The following is a 20,605-nucleotide window of genomic DNA, read 5'->3' on the forward strand; positions in this document are numbered from 1 at the left end:
GAAACTTCAAACATGTTGAGTACAAAAAGAGAAGCAAACGGCTTGGCGTGTCACAGATGAACATAAAAACATATATGCGCAGACGGGAAGGGAATATTCGGTGTCCAACAGTGGCATCTTCAGTCCGAGTGCTGGAACTGCTGCAGACGAGCGGCACAAATGCTGGTAATTGCTGCCACTTATGGAAAGGCAAGGGGTGCATGAATTTGCTCGGAGTGCATGCATTAACATTTACTCAGAGACGCGTCGGTCGGCGCTGCAGCAGGGCAGCTGAATCTTCTGCTGAAACATGTTTCAGGGAAGACGAAACATGATTTGGATTCAGACCAGAATCCAGAGTAAAACACTGAAATGTTTAGAGTCCCAATATAAACAATAACTGACCTACAAAATGCTCCTTCGGCCTCTTCATCACAATGTGAATTTTGCAAAAAGAAAGCAAGAAAATACTGTTGAATGTTAATACTTTCATTACTTTGCTGTGGTGTAATAATGTGAAACAAGGAATGATTATTCTGAGACTTTAAGATTGTAGTTATTTTTGAAGTCTTAGACTCAAAAATAAACTCTTTTGCAAACAATTTTTGGTAAATTCTCAAATATTTCAAGCTACTTGTTTTGGTATAAATCATAAAAACATTGGCACAAATTTGAGACAAATTCCTAATGAAATCTCATTGTAAATGTTTACAAGCAGGAATGGAATAATAGGACACCAAGGCATTCCAATGTGTGGTCACTGAGAGCAATAAAAAACTTTAATGTGAAATTTGACTTCCTGCTGGAATTTCTCTCTGATTATTTTCAGAGCAAGTTTAAATATTGTGAATTCAGTATTTCTCTGTCAAGTTCTGCCAGAACATGATAGCAGATACATTTCAGAATCACTTTTGTTTGTACTTTTTTGTTTTAACTCCTTCCAAGCTTCACTTTGATACTTTTTAGGAATTAAACTGTTTTTTAAGATCTTGTTTTTTTTAATGATTTAGCTTTTGCATTTGTTTAATGAGTTTGCCAGATGAAACAAAATATCAAGAGAAACATTGTCGTTATGAAGGCAGTGTGGTGGAAGTTAAACTTCTTAGCTGATGCTTAATGATGAAGTCAAAAAGAAATGGATCTTTCAACCTCTTGTGTTCTTTGTCTTTTTTTTTTTCTTCCTACCTGCTCCCTATTAAACTTTACATTTCTTCATTCCAAATGTCCAAACTACTTCAGCTGTTTCAGGTTCTTCATCCAACTCTTATCTCTTTGGCAACCAGCTTTTTGCATATTCCCACCACTATTTTATCTTTGGTGATGAGCTCTAAGTCTTTAAGGTTAGAAGTCCTCTGTACCATTACCCCAATATTTAGCCATAAAAGTAGCTATCATAAATAAGAATTTCTTGGCTGCTGGATGTTTTCTTATGTATGCATGTAATTATTTTCGTGCATGTCTTCATTTATATGCATCCAGTTAAACTTGTTCATTTAAATATGCCAATTGCAGTTAAAGCTGAAAAATCTTTTTAGGGTTTTTTTGTGTTTTAAAGTCTTCTCATTTACAACCAAACACATCATCCAGACAAACGTACAAACCTGCTATTGCTCACACCTGCTGATTGAGTTTTATTTTCAGACAGCTGTGTGCAAAACACTGTCAGGATAAACTCAATCATTGCTTTTTTTTTTCTTGCTTTTTTTCATCCAATTAAGTCAGGGTAAAATTTCAAACTGAAAATTTGTTTTATTTTAAGCCAAAAATACGTTATATTCTTTTAGTCATTGGTTATTAAATGTGTGAAACTTTTTGTTTTTGTTTTTTGGTACTAATTGCTCTTTTGCACCAGATTTTTTAAAACTTCTTTTATTTTGCCAAAAAAAAATTTAAATTCTGATAATTTGCACCAACTGTCCATTTACCTGTAATTGCAAGGTTTTATTTAAAAACTCAAAAAAGTTAGAAAAAACAATATCCACGAGTGTTAATACACATCAAGATTTAAAGGACATGTTTTGATGATCAGTCTCAACAAAACAATTTAAAAAAAATAAAATAATAAAAGAAAAATACAGAGGATACGCAGCACGCATGGCGCTCGACTGGCGTCTGAGGTGTCATTTACATACATTAGCATATAAAGTAATTGGCACAGATGCCAGGAAGCAGCAGCAAACAGATTAATTGTCATCGAGCAGTCGTGGTGACATCGTTAAAAATGAGCTGCTTTTAAGGCTCCAATTATCAGAGAATTTCTAAACTCATCTTTTTTTATCATCGCCGTCCTCTCTCTAACACACACACACACACACATACAGAGAGACTACCAGTCTCATAAGAATTTGTAGATGTTTGAAACATGGCTGCTCTTGTTCGTTATGTGGTGATGAGTTTTCACGGACAGGAAGAAGAATCGGTTTCTTCTCGGCTCTCAGGTTCTGTGTTTCTGCGGTTTGGCTGTAAGCAGAGAGGAGCTGCACCTGAGTTTTTCCTCTCACAGGAGCAGAGAGGGGAAGGGAACGTAAAAGTTTAATCTCTTGATCAAACTCGAACAAATCCACCTAAAAGTTCCTGAAACCTGAACTGTCAGTTTATTTCAAAATACTCTTCTGTTCCTCATAAATAAATCAAGATTTCAGAGTGAGCTATTTATAAAATGAGAACTATCTACACTCAACAATATAATTGCTTGTTGAACCACTTTCAGCTGCCGTAAGGTAGTTACCCTGACTGTAACATGTGTCAACTTTCATTTATTTTTTTTTATTTAAGATCATTGAGGTTTAAAAATATTTATTTCTACACAGCTCCATCACACGGTTCAGCCAAGCTGGACTTTGACTAGGCCATTTGAACATTCTGTTGTAGATTTGCTGGACTTTGCCAGTTCATGACAGTTTGGGCCATACTGTTAGCCCAAGCTGTTTTTAGTCATGTTGCCAGAGAGAAGAAGCTTTGTCTTTAAATCCTCCCAAAGAAACCATACTTGTTTTCTAGTCCAGTTGTTCTTTAAAGAACAAGATATTACCACATTAATGTCCGTTAAGTCTGAAAATGAGCTTGTTTTGCAGAGCACAGCTGGTGTTTGCTACTTTGGAAGAAGGCTGAGTGAAAGGTGTTTGAATTTTTTATGTTTTGAATAAAATTTTACAAAACCAAAACCTTATTTTGAGGAAATTAATAGAGAAATTCAGCAGCATTGCAATCTGGTAGATGGGCCTAACCAGATGATTCTGCTATGTGTATTTGTAAAACATAAACTCAACTGAAACACAGTAGGAAGAATTAATATATAATAATAATAAAACTCCATCATGTAACGTATCAAACAATAAGACTTCCTGCAGCCTTATACTTTCAGGAAGGAACATAGAATAGTCATCTCAACAGATTAAGAATTGCTCCAAGTTTGGCAAAACTGGTTTCTACAAAACAACCTGCAGCGTACATACACAATCTTAACATGTAAAAAATAAAAGCAATAAAAAAAGTTATTTATATTTGTAAGTTAAACATTTAGCTTGAATTGCAGCAGTTTTTCAGTTGCCAGTAAGAAAGCCACAGTGAGACCTTGACCCTCTGCTTTGGCAACATTAATGTGTTTAGTCTGTATTGATTTTCTAATTCAGGCCAGCAGAAGGTTGTTGTCTTCATCAGCTGAGGAGTTGAACAAACACAGAGTTTTTCTGTGGCACCCAGCCAGAGGGAAACTACCCATCTGTGGTCTCCTCCTCTGCTCTGCCTGTAAACAGCTCAGATTCAGGTTCTGTGTACTTAAGGTATTGATTGTTCCACCTGCTGAACCAGAGTAACAGAAAAACAGTGTTGACAGCAGGAGAGTGTGTCCGGTTGCAAAACTTATGCCAACTCTCTACGACTCTGGATTTTCAAGAATCTTGATTTCTGTGCAAATCCAATTAGCTTAAAACACACATCCATTTATCTGTTTAACCATTTTTGCAGCACTCTAGTGATTAAAACTAAAACACAGTGTAGTAAATCTGTAGCACGCTGTCCCAAAGAGAGGTAACCGAGTCATTGAGCCTCCATTTTGATTTTTCCTACCTATACCTGATGTTCTGTTTAGAAATGTACTGACAACAAATTAGAAACAACAGAACAAGGTTGTGAGCAGAGCAACTGAAACCCATTGACTATAAACTGACGGAACAAAATAACTGATTAGGGTCAGGCGTGATGATCAGTAAATGAGTGCATTCATTGAGTTAATGCCACAAAAGAAATTTAAATTTAGAAATATATTAGATTTTTTGTTGATAGACCCTTAAGTACTCGTTGTGTTGTTGTTGTTCAGAGGAAAAGTCACAGAAACAGACTCAGTGTGTGTCTGTGTGTGTGTGTGTATGTGTGGGCATGCGCGCGTGTGTGTGTTCCTGAATCTCCTCTGACCCGTTTGGCTGCAGGGCTTGGCATCTCTCTCAGCAGAAGGAGGCGACTGTGAACTTTGACCCCCTCCAACACCTCCACCTACACACACACACATTAACACACACTTCTACCGGCAGAAGGTTGCGTCTCTGTTCTCCACATGCCCGCCTCTCACCCATCCACCCTCCGCCTTCTTCCACATCCTCCACCTACCCTCTGTGCTGGCACAGTCTTGTGAGCGTGTGGGTGTGTGTGCGTGCGTGCGTGTGTGTGTGTGTGTGAGCGTCAGGTTGGCTGCTGCGTGGTGAGCGTGCCCTCTGTCATTCACGCAGAGCCGCCCTGTCCAACTGTCACTTCCTGACAGGCTGATAATCAATCTCTTTATTAACTGCTCTGCTGCAGACCACCGCCACGGTGGAGGAGAGGCGGGGAGGAGGCGTGGAGGGAGTTTGGGATAGGCAGGAGTCAAACCTCTGCTTTGCTCCAGGATGTTGATTTACATAAGAAAACTCTTATTTTGAAAGGCTAAAATGAGATTAAAACCTGTTCAAATCAGTATATCTATAGTTTAACATTCCTAATCTGCTCTCCATCTTTGCTGGTTTCTGTAATCTCTTCACATCGTCTCGATTAGTTCTCCACATTTTCTGAGGGTCTCTTCAATGGTTTTTTATTTGAACCCAGGTCGAGTATCAGCGAATAGAAACAAGCATTTCTGTGCAAATGTGAAAAAAAAAAAACAGATAAAATTGTTGCTGACCTTTACAAGTGAATGCCAGTAAACAGTCATGTTCTGATTTAACTTAAGTTGATTTGAAAGCTGAAGAGCAAAGAAAGAACATGCTGCCTGGATTTATATACAGTTACACAGGAGAAATTCCCAGAACTTAAGCCACATATTGCTGACAATATAACATGGAGTTTAGCTTTTCTTTATTCTGCGTTTTGAATTCTGACTTTTTCGCTTTATAGAAAATAAATTTTTATTTTTAGCATAATTGTGGGGGAAAAAAATCTGCCTTTTACATTTACGTAAATACAAATATTCAAGATCTAATTTTCCATTGAGGATAAGAATTGTATTATTCAAGCGGAGTTGATGTTGGTTGTTTTTTTTTTTTGTTTTTTTACATCTCTTGATTTAAATAAACAAGATTTTTAAGTCTAATTGTATTAATGGAAAAGTTTTTTTGTTCCGAAACGTTTTTCTAGACATTAGATATTACATCCTAATTCATGTCCAGCACAACAAATTCATTATACAATAACATTTGATATCAGAAAAATCACATAATTTTTGTCTTTAAAAAGAAAGCTAATGAAAGTGGTTAATTATATTAAACCACTTTCCTGATATTATAGGCTGAAATCAGACATTTCCAACAAAACGCTTTGCTCATTCATTGAAATGAATCGTTTCAGTTGACAGAATCACTTCAACATAGTTCAGCAGCTTATTTAGATAAAAGTATCATCTGAAATAGATTTTCTTTTGAGCTTTATCTTCAGCATAGTTTTTTTAAAAGTCCAATAAATTCTAGTGAAAAACAGACACTCTCAGTTGGACAGACAGAATGTTAAAAGAGCAAAAGAATATCTTCCCTATTAATCTGACTGGTTACTCCTAAAACTATCAGCACAGCGCCTCCATTTAAACCAGTAACGGCTGCGTTGTTTTTCTGTTGACCACCAGGATGAGTTTCTGACAGAGACTCAGAAGAGGCTTCAAGCAGAGATCACCCAGCGCTGCAATGCCAACGCCAGCCGGCTCCAGAGAGACGCGTCTGAGATGAACATGGAGTGATGCTCATATCTGAAATTACAAGAAAGAATCTAAACATCCGACTCGTGCATATATGCTAATAATAACTCCACTAAAAGTAATGCTAACATATTCCTAATGTTCCCACTGGGCCATTCAACACATAAAGACTTACTCATATGTGGATGGGCTGGAAAATAGAAAAATCTGCCCAATTATACTTCTCTTTTCTGTGTGATACACTCTGGTTCACAGAACCACTCAGATTTAATATCCATTGAGCTAAACTGCAGTATTCCTAAATGTCAGCATGAATGATCCAGTTGTTCTTCTCCATAGTTTGGACTGAAACGTAGGAATCAGTGCTCAGGCTGAAAGGCAACATGTTTTTACTGGAAGATAGTGACAGGTAAACTGAGAAGGATTTACTGTTTCTGGGCTTTAAAAAAAGTTTATTGAGTTCATTAATCTTAAAACAGTGGACTCAAAATTACTCCTTCCAATAATCTGTCTGATAGGAAAACTGATGTTACAAAACATGAAATATAAATGTGAAAATTTACTTGTAAATGTATGTGGATGAATGAGAATCATTAAAAACTTTGACAAAGTGTTTCACATTTTTTTCTGCTCATTTCTTCTTCCATCATAGACTGTTGATTATTTCAAAATATCTGCTACTGCTGCAGATAAAACCCATGATCAGTGCCTGTTCCTGTGATATGGCTCGTCATTCCCACGCAGGCTCACTGCGGCACTGGGAAAACATTAAATTCATTGCACCCAAATCCATTTGTCGTTGTTTTTCATATGTCCCGTCATTGGGAAGGAGGAGCCCTCCTGAGAAAGGACAACTACACCACTGTTGGCTAATTAAACTTGAGTTGGTGCGTTAAATAAAAAAAGGCTTTTTACCGTTCTTCTAATTTAATCTAGAATTTTTGAGCTTATTGTGGCCGAATCTGCCATTCTTGGCAAATCAGAGTATTCACCAGGGAATCATCAAAATAATTTATTCTAAAAAAAAAAAAAAAAGTCTCCATTAATGGTTACTGTATTGAATTTAAATTTGGCCATCAAAAATAAAAACATTTTCTTATGGCACCTGTTAATCAGCTCATAAAATGGCACTTAGGGTGTCTACTCATGTACTTTGCGTATGTGTGTACTCATGGCAATGTTTTCTATCAGATTTCCTCCATCTTTGTATTGTAGGTCATATCTTTCTACATTATTATATATCTTCCCAACACCTATGTAATCATATGCCTGTGTTACACTTGCTGTGGTCTTAATGCTGCAGAACAGATGAACCACCGAGAGGATCTACGAACTTCACACCTAAACATGAATACATTCTCACTCTCTCTCCCACATGACACTCCACTGCCCTCCCACACCAGAGTGGGAGGTGTCTGTGTGGAACCTTCCCAACATCCCTCTCCTCCTGCCAGTCTGACCCCAGAGCTGGTTGCTCAGTCCAAACCCTCCCTGAAGCCTGCGGGGCCTGAACCCGGTCCAACCTGATCCTGGGAGCAAATCAGCATTTGTGGTATAAGAGTCCTTCATCATCATAAAGGGATGAAGACTTCCACAGAAAAGTTCTTGTGATCACACAAGTTCGAAGGTTTTCAAATGCTGTAGAGTTCTGCTAATTTGAGACAAGTTAAAGCATGTTAAAATAAAAATTCATTAAACAGTAACTAAATGGAAACTTTCCAGAAGAAGTTCACACTCTATTGAAAGAGGCCAGTGAGAATTATTTTTTTTTTTTTCTGGAAGGAGATTTTTCATAAGTTTCCTTCAGATTTTTTAAAACCTAACTCATGTAGCTCAATAATGTTTTTTTTTTTCTTTTTTTAATACGCATAGCACATAGAAGTCCAGACACAGATAGATATTTATGCTAAATAAAGCAGTTTTTCTGGATGCTTATAAAGAAGGTTCAGTTTATTGTTTTACTTAGTGAGTCTATAAGGCGGCAAGCCATTTGTGTATATAAATCCAATCCATGAAGTCAAGTTTTGTTCTGTAGCATTTTAAAAATTCTAGGGTTCGCTATAGTTGACTTACATTTAACCAATATGGTACAAAAATTGTACAGTTAAAAGAAGTAAAACATGTAGTGCGTCTAGAAGGGCATTTAGTTAACTAATTTAAAGTTATTTTATTGTCCTTTTTAGATGACTAAGTAATGAATACAGTCAGTAATGTTAACTGGTGTGACCAAGTCATCAACCAATCAGCCTTGCCAGTACTATAAATGCAGAACTTTGAAGCAAATTTAAGTTCTGTATCGAGTCAACTTGTACATCAACGTGTTAAAATTGTGTGACTGAAAGTTAAACTAGTAGAGAAAAAGAATATGTTATTATGGTAAGGGTACTGAATAAATACATTAAGGAATGGCATATTTTTTCCCTCCAGTCTGCCCAGTGACTTTTTGAGCATCCAGATCGTGGGACTGTGGTACAAACATGAAGACGCTGCCTACATTGGGAGCATGAAATGTTTCTGTATGACGTAGGCTGTGGCTCAGATGCGATCCCAGCATGCAGGAAAGAAGGTGAAGTTTTCCTGACAGCCAGATCAGTAATCGTTCGTCACCATCTGACATTCTGCCTCAACTATCAGGCAGGACAGTCATGTAGTTTACTAATGAACAATGTTTGAACCAAACATCCCCTCGACACATCATCCATCCATCACAACACAGATATGTGAGCATCCTGCTTTTGCTGGGCTGCTGGAGGTGTTTCCAGCTCTTTGATGAGTTTCTGGCTGCAGCGCTCAGCCTCCCTGCTGAATGTGTGGCTGCTTTTCCTCCTTACTCCTCCTCTTTGTCTTTCCCCCTTGTCAACACAATCCCTCCATCCATCCGTCCTGAGGCAGGGGCTCGGCAGGGGCCAATCCGCCCCTCAAAGCGTCCTCTGGGTGCTCACACACTTGTCTTTGGGCAGCAGTGAAGACCTTTGATTTATTACAGTTGTTCTCCAAACTCACAGCTTGGATCTGTGTTCTCAGCGGGTTCAAAACTTTACTGTCACATGAAGGGGCAAACTAAACACCAGAAACCAAAAAGTGAATATAAACTTAAAACAAGGTGACAGTGCTGCAGGATTCAGAAGTTATTACTCACCAATAGGTTGTCTTTTTTTATTTCATGTTGCCATTTAAAGCATGTGTAGGATGCTCTACTTGTTTACTGATTTGTTTTGATGATGTTCTACACAGAACATCAAACTTTTAGATGTCATCAGAGGAACAATTCGATGTCGACGTCAATTTATTTATTAAAAACAGCTATTAACTGCACCAAAGAATGCTTAAAACTGCAGATAAAAACACATAGAAATAAAACGAATTCAGTTAAACAGACAGAACAGGTTAGTTACAATGTCAAGCCTTATGTCAATGCCAAAAAATGAAAATGTGGTTTAATGAGTTCTTGGAAGTGTTCAAGACTATGGGGAGATCTAATGTTGAAGGGAAAGTTATTCTGCAAATTAGGAGCAGTGACAGCAAATGTCCTATCTAATATTAGAAGATATTTACTAGTAAATAAGTTTAAAACAGTCAAATTGCACAAAAGGAGTTGGATGAAAAGGGTTTAAAATAAAATTAAGAGCTGAAAATGACGGTATAGGACAGACAAAGCTGAGTTGGTGTTATGATGTCAGGTAATATAAAGTTTGATTGACGGGATTCAAAACACACAGGAGCTCTGAAGCAGTTTGCACACTCTCATACTTTATAATTTTTGTTTCAATTTTGAGGGAAAACAATATTTTGAGCAAGAAAAATGAATGATTACTTTTACAAAAACTTCCCAGAAATCGTGATGATGTTAAACAGCCACTAAGATGTGACTCAGGTTAACCCAGAGGCCTGCTGTTTTGCAGGACATTGAACCATCATCCTGGAACGATGGAGCTGACTCCTTCTCTTCCTGCTGGCCTGCTTGTTGGAGTAACACCTGGCCAATCATTAACCAGAAAAATAAGAACTGAAGAGGAGCAGGGCAGGAATCCCTGCAGACACCTTGTTACTTTGCCAACCTTCAAGAAACAGCTGACAGGAGAGGAAGTTAGAGAAGAGCAGAGCTACAGCTGATTTAAGTTTGTACTGAGCTAAAGATTGAGCTGGACAGAGCCTTACTGTCAGAGAGCTGTGAAGGCCCTTAAAGGGTTAACAGTCTCAAAGGGAATAAGTGTTTTATCTTAAGGATTAAGATCCGATTTTAATCCAGATGCCTCTGATCATTGATACTGCATGATTGGTTTTAGTGCTCAGATTGGGTCATTATTTGAAGTTCAAATTAATTGTTAGTTTATGAAAACATAACTCATGGTTTTAGTCTTAATTTATGCTTAACCATCCTAATTTTACAGCTATGTAGAGTCATGAGTCCCTTTTGCTATAAGTAAAAACAAAATGATTAGTCAAAACTAGTCCAACATGGATCGTAAAATTATAGTGATTAGATTTTAATGCAGAATTTGGATCTGAGTTTTTAAACCTGAGTCTAGTAATGTGTTTTGTCTCATCTCATGAGCTTGTTGTATATTCATGTTCTGTCTTTGCATAAATATTAACAGAAAATATTCAGCCTATTCCTATTTTTACATAAGAGCAGTGCAAAACTAGATTTTTCAAGATATGCTTATTTGAATATATGATATTTATTTTTCTAATAGAATAATTGTCCCTGCTCTTGTAAGCTCTTATTTATTTTTTTCTGCTGTTCTTTTGATGCTATTTTATTTGTATGGAAATAAGTTGGAATCAGATGAACAGTCTAGTTTTTACTGACTGGACTTATACTCTATTTTTGCCCTCAGAGTTGTTCAGTCAGCCATGAACACAGATATTTAACATAATTTAGGACTTGCAAGTCAAACTCTATCTTCAGATGTGTTTGCTTGCAAATATTTTTGAAAATTTGGCATGAGAAAAGGGAAAGTGTGTGACGGACAACATTCCGATTTCTACTGACTTTAAAAACTGAGGATGAATATTGGTAGAAAACTTGATCGTTTCTGTGCTCAACGGAGGAAACAACATGATGTTCAGGAACAAAGCTCTTGTTACGACTGTAGGCTAACTGTTCCTAAGCAACAAACACATCTTTCTTGTGCAAGTGTGTATGTAGGTGTTCGTATGTTTTCAGTCTGAGCTCATGGTTTCTGTCCATGTTAGTGAGGAATGTTACTCATTTGGTTGGGTGTTATTCGGAAACAGAAACCAGGATAAGTGAGGCTGGATTCAGTCCAACTGAGGAAAGTGGGGTGTAAATGATCTGATGGGAAAAAAAAAACCTGGGATTTCACACATAATAGAGACAAATCTGCAGAGTTTGCCCAGTTTTCCCGATTTGATCTTCTCCTGAGAAGGACGTTATCCAGTCCGTCATAATCCTAACGTCGAACAAATTATCTGAGACTGACACCTGGTGGTGCAAGTGGGTCATAAACTCGCTGAGTTTCAGCTCTTTGAACATGCGGTCTTTTTGGATTATAGGAAATAAAATGGTGAAAAGAAATAATCACGTCTGATTATTTCTTGCAAAGTGCAAAGAAAAGTTTAATGCTTAAACGTGTTTTGAGATTTTGAATTATTTCGATGGTTTAAGCTTGGAATTACAAGTAGCTCAAGGAGATTGTTAAAATCAAGTGGCTCCCCCTAGTGGACATACAGAATAAATTATGTCAATTCAAACATTAAATTCATTTCATCAGTTACGTTTGAAGAAGGGACACATCTAAAACATCCATTACACTGTATAGATATCAACAGGAGGAAGATGAGAGAAACAGAAGTCGTTTTTTATCAAGATAACAGAAGATAATATTAAGCAATTTCCCCTTGGGGATCAATAAAGTATATTCTATTCTATTCACAACAGAACAAGCCCTTATCACCTTGTCTCCACCAAGGTGCTTGGCAGTTTGGCAGTTGGTATCAGGTGTTTGTTGTGACATGACAAACATTTTAAAGGTGCTGAATTGGCTCACTGGCTGTAATGACCATACATTACCTCATTAAAGGTAATGTATGGTGTGTTGCTTACAAAAAACACTTATTTTACAGGAACAAGTTGATGACAGAGACTCATGAAGCAGTTCAAACATTGTGCCAACATATTTATTACAGAAAGTGAATTGCTCTTTTCTCTTCACGTTGTGTTATTTGTCACAGTGTTTCTCTCTAATTTCCCTGCATAGCGATTATGTTCAATGAAATTATTTGGGCTTCTGATACGGCTAATTATGAACACTTTGGAGCTGTGAGTGGGAACTCCGGAGACCTGCATATTAGCTGCCTTTTGTACCGTTTCTCCGTCCCAGATATCTACAGCCAAATCCGAGCAGCTATGACTGGAGCGTTGTTGCTCCTGAGTTCATTAAACAAATTAACTTTCTAATGAGCTTCTGGATTCATGCACACATTGAAATGGTTGTTTTGTAGTCACGGCCAGTACTCAGGAGTCCAAACACTGCTCACATCCGATGTGAGAAAAACACAGCGACTCAACCAGGTTTCCCTCAACAAATAAATGTTCAGTTTAATCAAATGGCGCCGGAAAACCACAGTTCTCAGGTGGGTCCTCGCTTCTCGGGGGGTGGTCATGCGGGTTGTTCCGGAACAGGAACTCCGCCTGGAATGAGACACACCAAAATGCATCATGGAGCAGAAATAAACCTCGTTTTGCTTTTTAACCTTTCAATTACAAAGATTATTTGCTCTCCTTTTCACTTCAGCTGCCCTGTCAGATTCCTCAAGTTATTAATGTTTTCTGACTTTCCAGGTTTTTTTGTATCATTTTGCTAATGAAAACAGCCACTGATACTCTGCAACTGTACAAGTTTAATTTCCCTGATGCCGTACAGGAAGCAGCACCGTGTATTAGTTTGCTTCCTTATCAAGTGCAAGTAACACGGGAAAAGTGATCCTGAGACAGGCACTGCAGAAAAGGTTTGATAGCAGATCAACCCCGTTTGATCAACATGTGTGAACTGCGGAAGTGTTAGTGTAGAATTTGATGTAAACAAGATTCAGAGTTTTCTGTTACTGAATGAAGGTCTGTAACACTCTTTTTTGTTTTTCATCACCCAGATGTGCATTTATGTCCTCAGTACCTCTCCTAAGAGTTTCACCTGGTCCTAAATCAGAAGTAAAGAAGGACCAGCCATCCAAAACCCATAAGAGAAAACTTTTATTTTAAAGTGTCCTTAGTGGTGGGAAAAATCAGTGCCTTCCTCTGATTCCAGAAGAAGCCAAAGACACAAGTACTAAGGAAGCAGGTTTTATGACCCATGGAAATGCCGACAGCACATATCACACCCAAATAGGTCGGTTTACTTAACCTGAGAGTATTTAATAAAACGCTGATAGTTTCTCTGGTGTTTCATAATCTTTTAAAATATAATTTACCTTCCAATTCTCCACTCTTAGATTATGTAAATATAAGTCTCAGTTTGAACATTAGAATAAGATTCCTCTTGGCATCTGAGAGTTAGATTGTTAATAACTGAAGCTTTCAACCAGCTTCAATTCTTACAGAAAGGAGCTTTTGTCTTTTAGACTGACTAAACCTCAAAGATAATGTGCAGCTGAGAAGAAGAATTGTACATACTATAGATGAATATATTTTCCTTCTTTTTTCTTATCAGTTGGAAATTTAAATCTAATGCTGGAAAATAACTCCCACTAGATTTAATTTTCTCCCTACAATCTTGCCCATGCTCATTTTCCGTGATGATTCCCTTATAGCAGCAGATGTTCAGAAAAGTAACTGACTTGAACCCAAGCAGTACCAGAAAGTCCAGAGGCTCAGCCGGCTGAGTTCTGCAGCACTCGATCAGACCCTTTCCCAGCGTTGGCACGACGTTCTTCATCAGATAGCTTCTCATCTGGTCAGTCAGGTTGTCCATGTACAGCTCCTCCAGCATCCTTGCCTCCTCTGAGCTCTGAGTCTGAAACACAAACATCGGACTGGAGGTGTTTAAGGGTTCTGAAGGTTGACAGTCGGCAGGCATAGAGTGACAATCAGGACGTTTCTAAATAATGTGGAGGTGTTAAGTTGTTCACATTACAACTGTCTTACATTTACATCTGATGCTTCTCATGTGCACCACATAGACCATCAGGCAGGAAGCAGTTTGATTTCTTCTTGATGAATCATGTCCACCTACCCACTCCTCCCAGCGTGCAGTCCTGTTCCTGGCCTCTTCCTCCTCTTTTTGCTCCTCCACAGCCCTCTCTTCTGCCTCTTTCTTCATCTTCTCTTCTGCTATTCTCGTTTCCTCCTCTTTCACTTCCTGAGGGCTGGGACTGTACGTTCTAGGGGGGCCCAACGTGGTGAAGATCTTATGCATCAGGAGCGAGGTGGCGGGTTCTTCACCATTGGTGGCCTCTGAAACACAAGGAAATGAACTGAACAACAGAATCCTTCCTTTGGTCACCCACACAAGATTAAGGATGCACCGATCTACTTTGTTTCACACCCAATACCGATATCTGAGGTTTAGTACCATCTGATAGCAATCCGATACAGAAAAACAGTGCTGGATTGACTGAAAATGTATCTTTTAAAACTGACATAAATGTACTAAATTACACATTTATTTTATAACTGTGCACCAGTACAGCATATTTAAATACATCAGTAGCTTCATAAGCTTGGTAAAACATGTAAAAACAACACAACTTAAATTTGTTCAGTTGGTGCAATCAGCTAATGTAAAATAAATAAACAAACAAAAACAATAGGTTGACTATGTTAGTCAAACATGTAAAAATAAACTCCAACAAACTATTTTTCTATTGGTTCAAAAGGGGCAAATTGTAAATTAAATAAAGCATGACGTCACTCAGAGAACAAAGTGTGGAATTAGACTGAATAGATCTGCTCTTATGAATGGGGCACATTGTCACCAAAACCCGATCAAGAATTTACTCTGTATCAGAACTGATACAAATATTAATATAGGATCGTGCATCTCTACACAGGACGTTGTCCTCCATCACATTACCCAAGAGCACAGGGATGACATCCAGCTCCTCAAAATAGCTGATAACAGATTTTTCCTCCTGGATGTTATCTCTGTAGATGGCCAGCCGGCTTAGGAACTTCTCCGGCTCGTAGCCGAGGTCTTGTACCGTTTCCTCGGAGAGGTTGATCACTCGGTCTGTCAGGAAGGAGTCGGTGGCGTCCAGAACCAACAAAAACTCTGCAGGCAAACCAAGGAGCTCCATGTTAATCCAGGGTTGTTAAATAAAAATATAAAACAAACCAATGATGATGGAGCAAATCTACCTGGTGTGAACTTTTCAGATAAATCTTCCTGCTCATCTGAAGATGAAGAAATTATTTATTCTTTATTTGTTGTATATATGCAGGGCCTTGACCAAGTATTCATATCCACTGAGTGCAACCACATTGTCTAATTAGTAAATAGAGTCAACTTGAGTGGGATTCTGTCTCATAAATCTAACTGCTTTGTGAGGGCCTCAGAGGTTTGTTAGAGAACAAATAGCAACATCAAGACCAGGACCGTATTTAGAAGAATAAGAGCCTCTGAGCTGGAGCAAGTTTTGGTGCCGTATCCCTCGAGAAAAAAAAAATCTGTGTTTTTTTTTTCCCTCAAGGATTTTTTTGGACTTTATTTTACAGTAGATTGACAGCAAAGAGGGTTGCGAGAGAGGGGGAAGACATGCAGCAGAGAACAACGAGCTGAGACTCAAACCCGTGCCAGCTGGACTGAGGCCTCAGTACATGGGTCGCGTGCAAAATGAGTAAAGATCTCAACCAGGAGATGTGCAAAACTATTAGAGACAAATACCACCTTACAAGTTTTCATTTGTAGCTTCTGCAAAAAATGAAATCGTTCCATGTATCGCTTCCTAAACAGAATGGAAAATGATGCACTTCTTTACGCATCATAAAATTCAAATTAAATATGAGTTTTCTAAATAAGACCAAATGTGAAAAAGTTCCCAGGGATATGAATACTTTGCAAAGCGCTGTAAAGATGCATGTGGAGGTAGCATGTCCTTCTTACCTTCGAACAGGTCCTCGGCTTGCTTATACGTGGTGGGAAAAGCATCAAGGACATAACCTTGGTTTTTGCACTGGTTGGACATCATTTTGTCCCTCAACACCTTGAGCTGCTCCTCTGAAAAATCTGGGAGATAAAAGGAGAAGTGTGGCACGCCGTCTCTTGTTTCTTATTGTGCAAAATATTACTGTCCTCAGAGTTGTGTAAAAAGGAATAAGATCTCTGATAAGATATGATTTTTCTTGGTAGGCTTTGTATTTTATTTTTTTTAACTGTTGTGTTACATGTACTGAATGAAATGTATTTGTGTATGTCACAGATATACATTTTTTAAAGTAAGAAAATCTTTATGTGTTATTATCTCATGTTATAATGTGGAAACCTGCAGCAAGTTTGGCCTACGACTTGTTTTTTTTTCTCTTCAAAGTTCTTGGGTGCAACTTATAATTAGGTGCGTTCAATTGCCTGTAATGTACAGTAAAAAAAAATTATTAAAAAAAGGGCTAGGGTCAGGAAAAATCAGGACAAATCTTAGTGCTGCATTAAAGCACCTCAAATTATTCTAGTTCTGAAAAAAATATCTAAGCAATTCATTATTTCCCAGCACTAATCTCACTTGTAAATCAGGAAATAAACATTTTATAAACATGACTTTTTGGAACACAGATGAGCCATAAATCAGTTTTACCACACTTGACTAAAAAAAGCAAATGAGATCATTAAGCAGTAAGCTCGAACCATCACTATCAATGGACTCATTCAGGGTGTTGAGCAGCTCTTGAGCCTCTGCTGCGACTTCCTCAGCATCTGGATCTGGGTTCTTCACAATGACTTCCTGATCAACAATACGAACAGAGCTGATTAAAACATGATCAGCTTTAACCGAAAATAACGGTGAGGTATGGCGGCTCACCAGTTCGGCCATGGCCTTATAGATGGTGTCCCTCACAGTAATGTGATGGAGTTTGTAGTGCTTACAGATCTTTGAAGACAAGGTAGTCTTCCCCACTGCGGGAGGACCCAAGAGGCATATCCGGAGAGGCTGCGAAAAACAACAAAGTCTCTCAAACACAGCTCCGTCACAGAACCACTATGTGAGGTTGAATTTGCATGTCCAGCCCACCAGAAGCCCTCGAGACAGTCGATACTCCTCCACCACCAGGTCCACATTTTCTACCAGACCAGCCTCACAGTGCCAGTGGACAGAGAACAGGTTTTCAACATTTGTCGCTTCCATCCGAAGGTTGACCTGGAGGGAATCGATCTCCATCACCTAACAGGTAGAAAAAAGCCGTCAAGAATGATTCCTAACATCCAGAGAGGAGCAGAACTCCTCCTGGGAGGGGCTCTACCTCTACGTTTAATCCAAGCTTCTTCTTCTGATGTTAAAATAACTTACAGTTAACTCTTGGTTGAGGTAGATGTCCTCAAAAGGCTTGTTCACTGTGTTAGCAGGTCCCAATACATTGGCAATAACCTGCACAAATCATCAGCAAACACAAGTTGGTTTCTTAAGCTGTTCACCTGGATCAGTTCTGGATTGTTTCTCACCTTCACCAACTCCTCCATGGTGTTGTTTGACATGTCCACAGCCAGCAGGTAGTAGGGTCTGGGCTGATGTTCGATTACATTCTGGACCACGCTACAACAAAAAGGAAACTCACGAGTCATCAAAATGACGGCTATCAGGAGACCTGCATGCCTGTCTACATCCGTTTAGAAGAATTACCTGGCCAGATCGGAGACGTGGATGGTGGGAATGATGTTCTTTCCATCTCCATATATGGATATTGCAGTTGCCTCTCCCAGCCACGATTCCTAAAAGCATACAGAATTTCACAGATTAAGTCAAATAAATCAACATATGCAACTTTGGTTTTGTCTTAATTTAATTTATCTGGATTGTGTTTAAATTCCAGCTGAGAAGCTTTTAACAGTGACCATTGTTCACTCAGTAGACTGAAAGTATGTCTGAATTAAAACAGTGGGGATTGTGTTTTCCTTTGTGATGGTACCTTGAAGAAGAAGTGAAAGATCCCTTCCCCCATTCCGTACTGCAGGCCGGATGCCACCACATAGGTGGAGAAGATCTCTCTGTTCTGTAAACAGAACCCACCACCATCAGTCTCACTCATCTTCTGGCAAGAGAACCAGAACCTGACAGTTGAAATGGGAACTCACAGATTTGCCGACTTTTACCACTATTTTCTCCAGGTCAATGTGCTTTTTGAAGCTAGGATGAGCTTTTCTGCAGTAGAAAATCTCATCAGTGAAGGGAAGCTCCGGGTCTTCCTGAGATGGAAAAAAAAATAACACAAAGATAAGATTCTGCAGGATAATTACATCCAGATTAGATTAAATATTTAAGCAGGAATAGAGTTAAAACATAATTCAAAGTGACTGACTGGATCCAATGGTATGCTGGAGGCCCATGTCATCACAGTGGAGATGAGGACAAAGATCTTCTGACTGGTAAAATCCTCTTTCTGATCATGGAGGGCTGTGAATGAAACACAAGAATGACTCCTGCTGGATTTATTTATTACTGCATCAGTTATCATAAATTAAACTTCATAGAAGTATCTTTATTTTATTTTGTTTTTTTAGATTTGAACTTGAATGGATGCTGGAGATGTTGGACATCAAGTGTGCTGGAGAGATGGGAAATAGAGAGAAAGGGACAAGAAAAGACATTTCAATTTAGAGACAATTGTGCTTATAAGAAATGTTGGGAAAACACTAACGTGGTCACAGAAAGGAAAAATTTAACATTGCAATTAAATTATTGGAAGAAGTTGCTCCGTCCCACAGCAAAAACTCAGATATTTACCCATTATCATCAAAATGTTGTAATAATTACTACGTTAAAATTACATTAATGACACAGCATCACTGTGAATGAAAGGTTACCTTTAACAGCCCAGGAAGCTTCCTCCACCTGATCGGCATCCTGACTAATGTTGTAGAGGATAACGTGACACTCCATCAGAATTGACAGCAGTTCTTCCTTTCCAGGATGCTTCAGAAAGACCCAATGTAATCAAAATCAGTCAGTGAGGTTCTACCTCATGAAACCATCTGACGGGACAGTTTTGGATCAGATTACTTACACAGTATTCCTCCAAGATGTATGGTGGGGGCTCATCAGACAGATTAGAGACAGTTCCAACCATCTGAAAGGCTTGATTGTGGTGAGCCTCCTCCACTTCCTCCTCCTGTTCCTCCTCTTCATCCATGACTTTTAGGGAGACCTTACATAGGAACTATACAACAGGCAATCATAGACACAAGAAAAGATCATCTTTCCTATTTTTGAACTATTTTAAAATACGATTATATCCTCCTGAATACAAAAAGATAATTAAGACATTAAAGTCATACGGTCTTCTTTTCACCAAATACTTTTTTTTTGCTCTTGAGTCACCTTTTTATACTTCAGTAACATTATTTTAAACAAAGGTTATTTTTATTTTAGAAACACTTCCCTGACTTATGTTTATGTTTTGCAGATTGTAAATTATCTCCAGACCAGATCAAAAATTAAATATTACACAAAAAGCAAATTTGTCAAAATTGGCAGATCGTAAATTTAGCATCTTATTCGGAGACAAAACATGTTTCCAAGGCGCAGTCGACACTCACAATATGGCGGACAAGCTCACGTATCACTTCTGCTACAACGAAGCCAAGCGGGGTTTAATCTTCCGTGAACATAAAATAAAGAGAAGCAGACAAAATCTGTCAGTGTTTCAATACCTTGGCGATGTTTCTGGACGAATACGAGTCGATATTGTTGATAAAAACCCGCTTAAGAGTCGCTTTGTGCTTATGCGGCATTTTACTTTATAAAGTCGAAGTTTGACTATTACCATGGCGACGAAACGTACGCTAGTGATCACGCTAACTAGCGTACGTTTGGGAGTCTTTGAAAAGAACCGAAGCTCATAGATCCGTCTACTTTAAAAAGACGTTCAAAAAGTCATTCAAATGATCCATTTTTGAAATGTACATCTTTCTAAGGAGGACAGAACATTTCATGCTGGTTGCATGTTAATTATTGTTGCGGCTGAAGTTCAGAAAAAAACGTTTGAGGTAAAAAAAAAAATAATAATAATAAAATAAAATAAATCATAAAATACCCTTGTTTTTTTTTTTTTTTTACAAGTGCTGTATGCTACATGAAACCTGCATCAGTGTAGCAGCCAGGTAACCGTGCTTCGGTGAGAAAGAGAAAAACAATTATAGCAAAATCTAGACTTATTTTATGTGACTGAGGTCAAACTGTTGTGTTCACAGGGCCATCAGAATGTGCTCTGTGCTCGTACGTTCAGCCCCTTTTTGTAGTTTGACTACTAGAATAATAATAGCTACTGCAGTGTGAGAGACGAGTCTCATCGTTCATGTTGAAGAG

General features: G+C 38.3%; 2 protein-coding genes across 4 annotated transcripts in view; one reads left to right on the top strand and one right to left on the bottom strand.

Annotated features, from left to right (window-relative positions):
* Window positions 1–6,745, top strand: part of si:dkey-288a3.2 (protein phosphatase 1 regulatory subunit 37) — a 39,136-nt gene extending 32,391 nt beyond the window's left edge. Inside the window, exon 11 of the mRNA XM_044142981.1 lies at window positions 6,065–6,745. Within this exon, the coding sequence (XP_043998916.1) occupies window positions 6,065–6,175 (111 nt within the window). The 3' untranslated portion in view covers window positions 6,176–6,745. The remainder of the gene's footprint in view (window positions 1–6,064) is intronic.
* A 5,516-nt stretch (window positions 6,746–12,261) lies between these two features.
* On the bottom strand, window positions 12,262–20,194 carry ak7b (adenylate kinase 7b). Of its 3 annotated transcripts, XM_044142599.1 has the most exons (19): window positions 20,064–20,194; window positions 19,837–19,895; window positions 19,305–19,457; window positions 19,105–19,213; window positions 18,600–18,694; window positions 18,376–18,486; window positions 18,210–18,293; window positions 17,924–18,012; window positions 17,746–17,836; window positions 17,594–17,671; window positions 17,318–17,467; window positions 17,108–17,236; window positions 16,933–17,029; window positions 16,198–16,320; window positions 15,453–15,488; window positions 15,169–15,366; window positions 14,329–14,549; window positions 13,951–14,109; window positions 12,262–12,791 (listed from the first exon to the last, which is right to left on the bottom strand). In XM_044142599.1, the coding sequence occupies exons 3-19, from the start codon at window positions 19,428–19,430 to the stop codon at window positions 12,699–12,701; spliced, it is 1,989 nt and encodes a 662-aa protein (XP_043998534.1). In that variant the 5' UTR covers window positions 19,431–19,457; window positions 19,837–19,895; window positions 20,064–20,194; the 3' UTR covers window positions 12,262–12,698. The 3 variants fall into 3 exon arrangements, with proteins under 3 accessions (XP_043998534.1, XP_043998532.1, XP_043998533.1); XM_044142597.1 differs by lacking the exon at window positions 19,837–19,895 and having other exon boundaries at window positions 19,951–20,192; XM_044142598.1 differs by lacking the exon at window positions 20,064–20,194 and having other exon boundaries at window positions 19,837–19,914.
* Between the last annotated feature and the right edge of the window lie 411 nt (window positions 20,195–20,605).

Source organism: Gambusia affinis, linkage group LG16 (genome assembly GCF_019740435.1).
Source record: "Gambusia affinis linkage group LG16, SWU_Gaff_1.0, whole genome shotgun sequence".
NCBI classification, from domain to species: domain Eukaryota; kingdom Metazoa; phylum Chordata; class Actinopteri; order Cyprinodontiformes; family Poeciliidae; genus Gambusia; species Gambusia affinis.

Bases quoted from the DNA above. Each gene is read 5' to 3' on its own strand.
- ak7b (XM_044142597.1), bottom strand. From the start codon at position 20,031: ATGCCGCATAAGCACAAAGCGACTCTTAAGCGGGTTTTTATCAACAAT. The intron at 19,214-19,304 runs GTAAGTAATCTG...GTCTTTCTGAAG, and splicing joins ACATCTTGGAGGAATACTGT to CATCCTGGAAAGGAAGAACT. The intron at 16,321-16,932 runs GTTCGAGCTTAC...TTTATCTCCCAG, and splicing joins TGAGTCCATTGATAGTGATG to ATTTTTCAGAGGAGCAGCTC.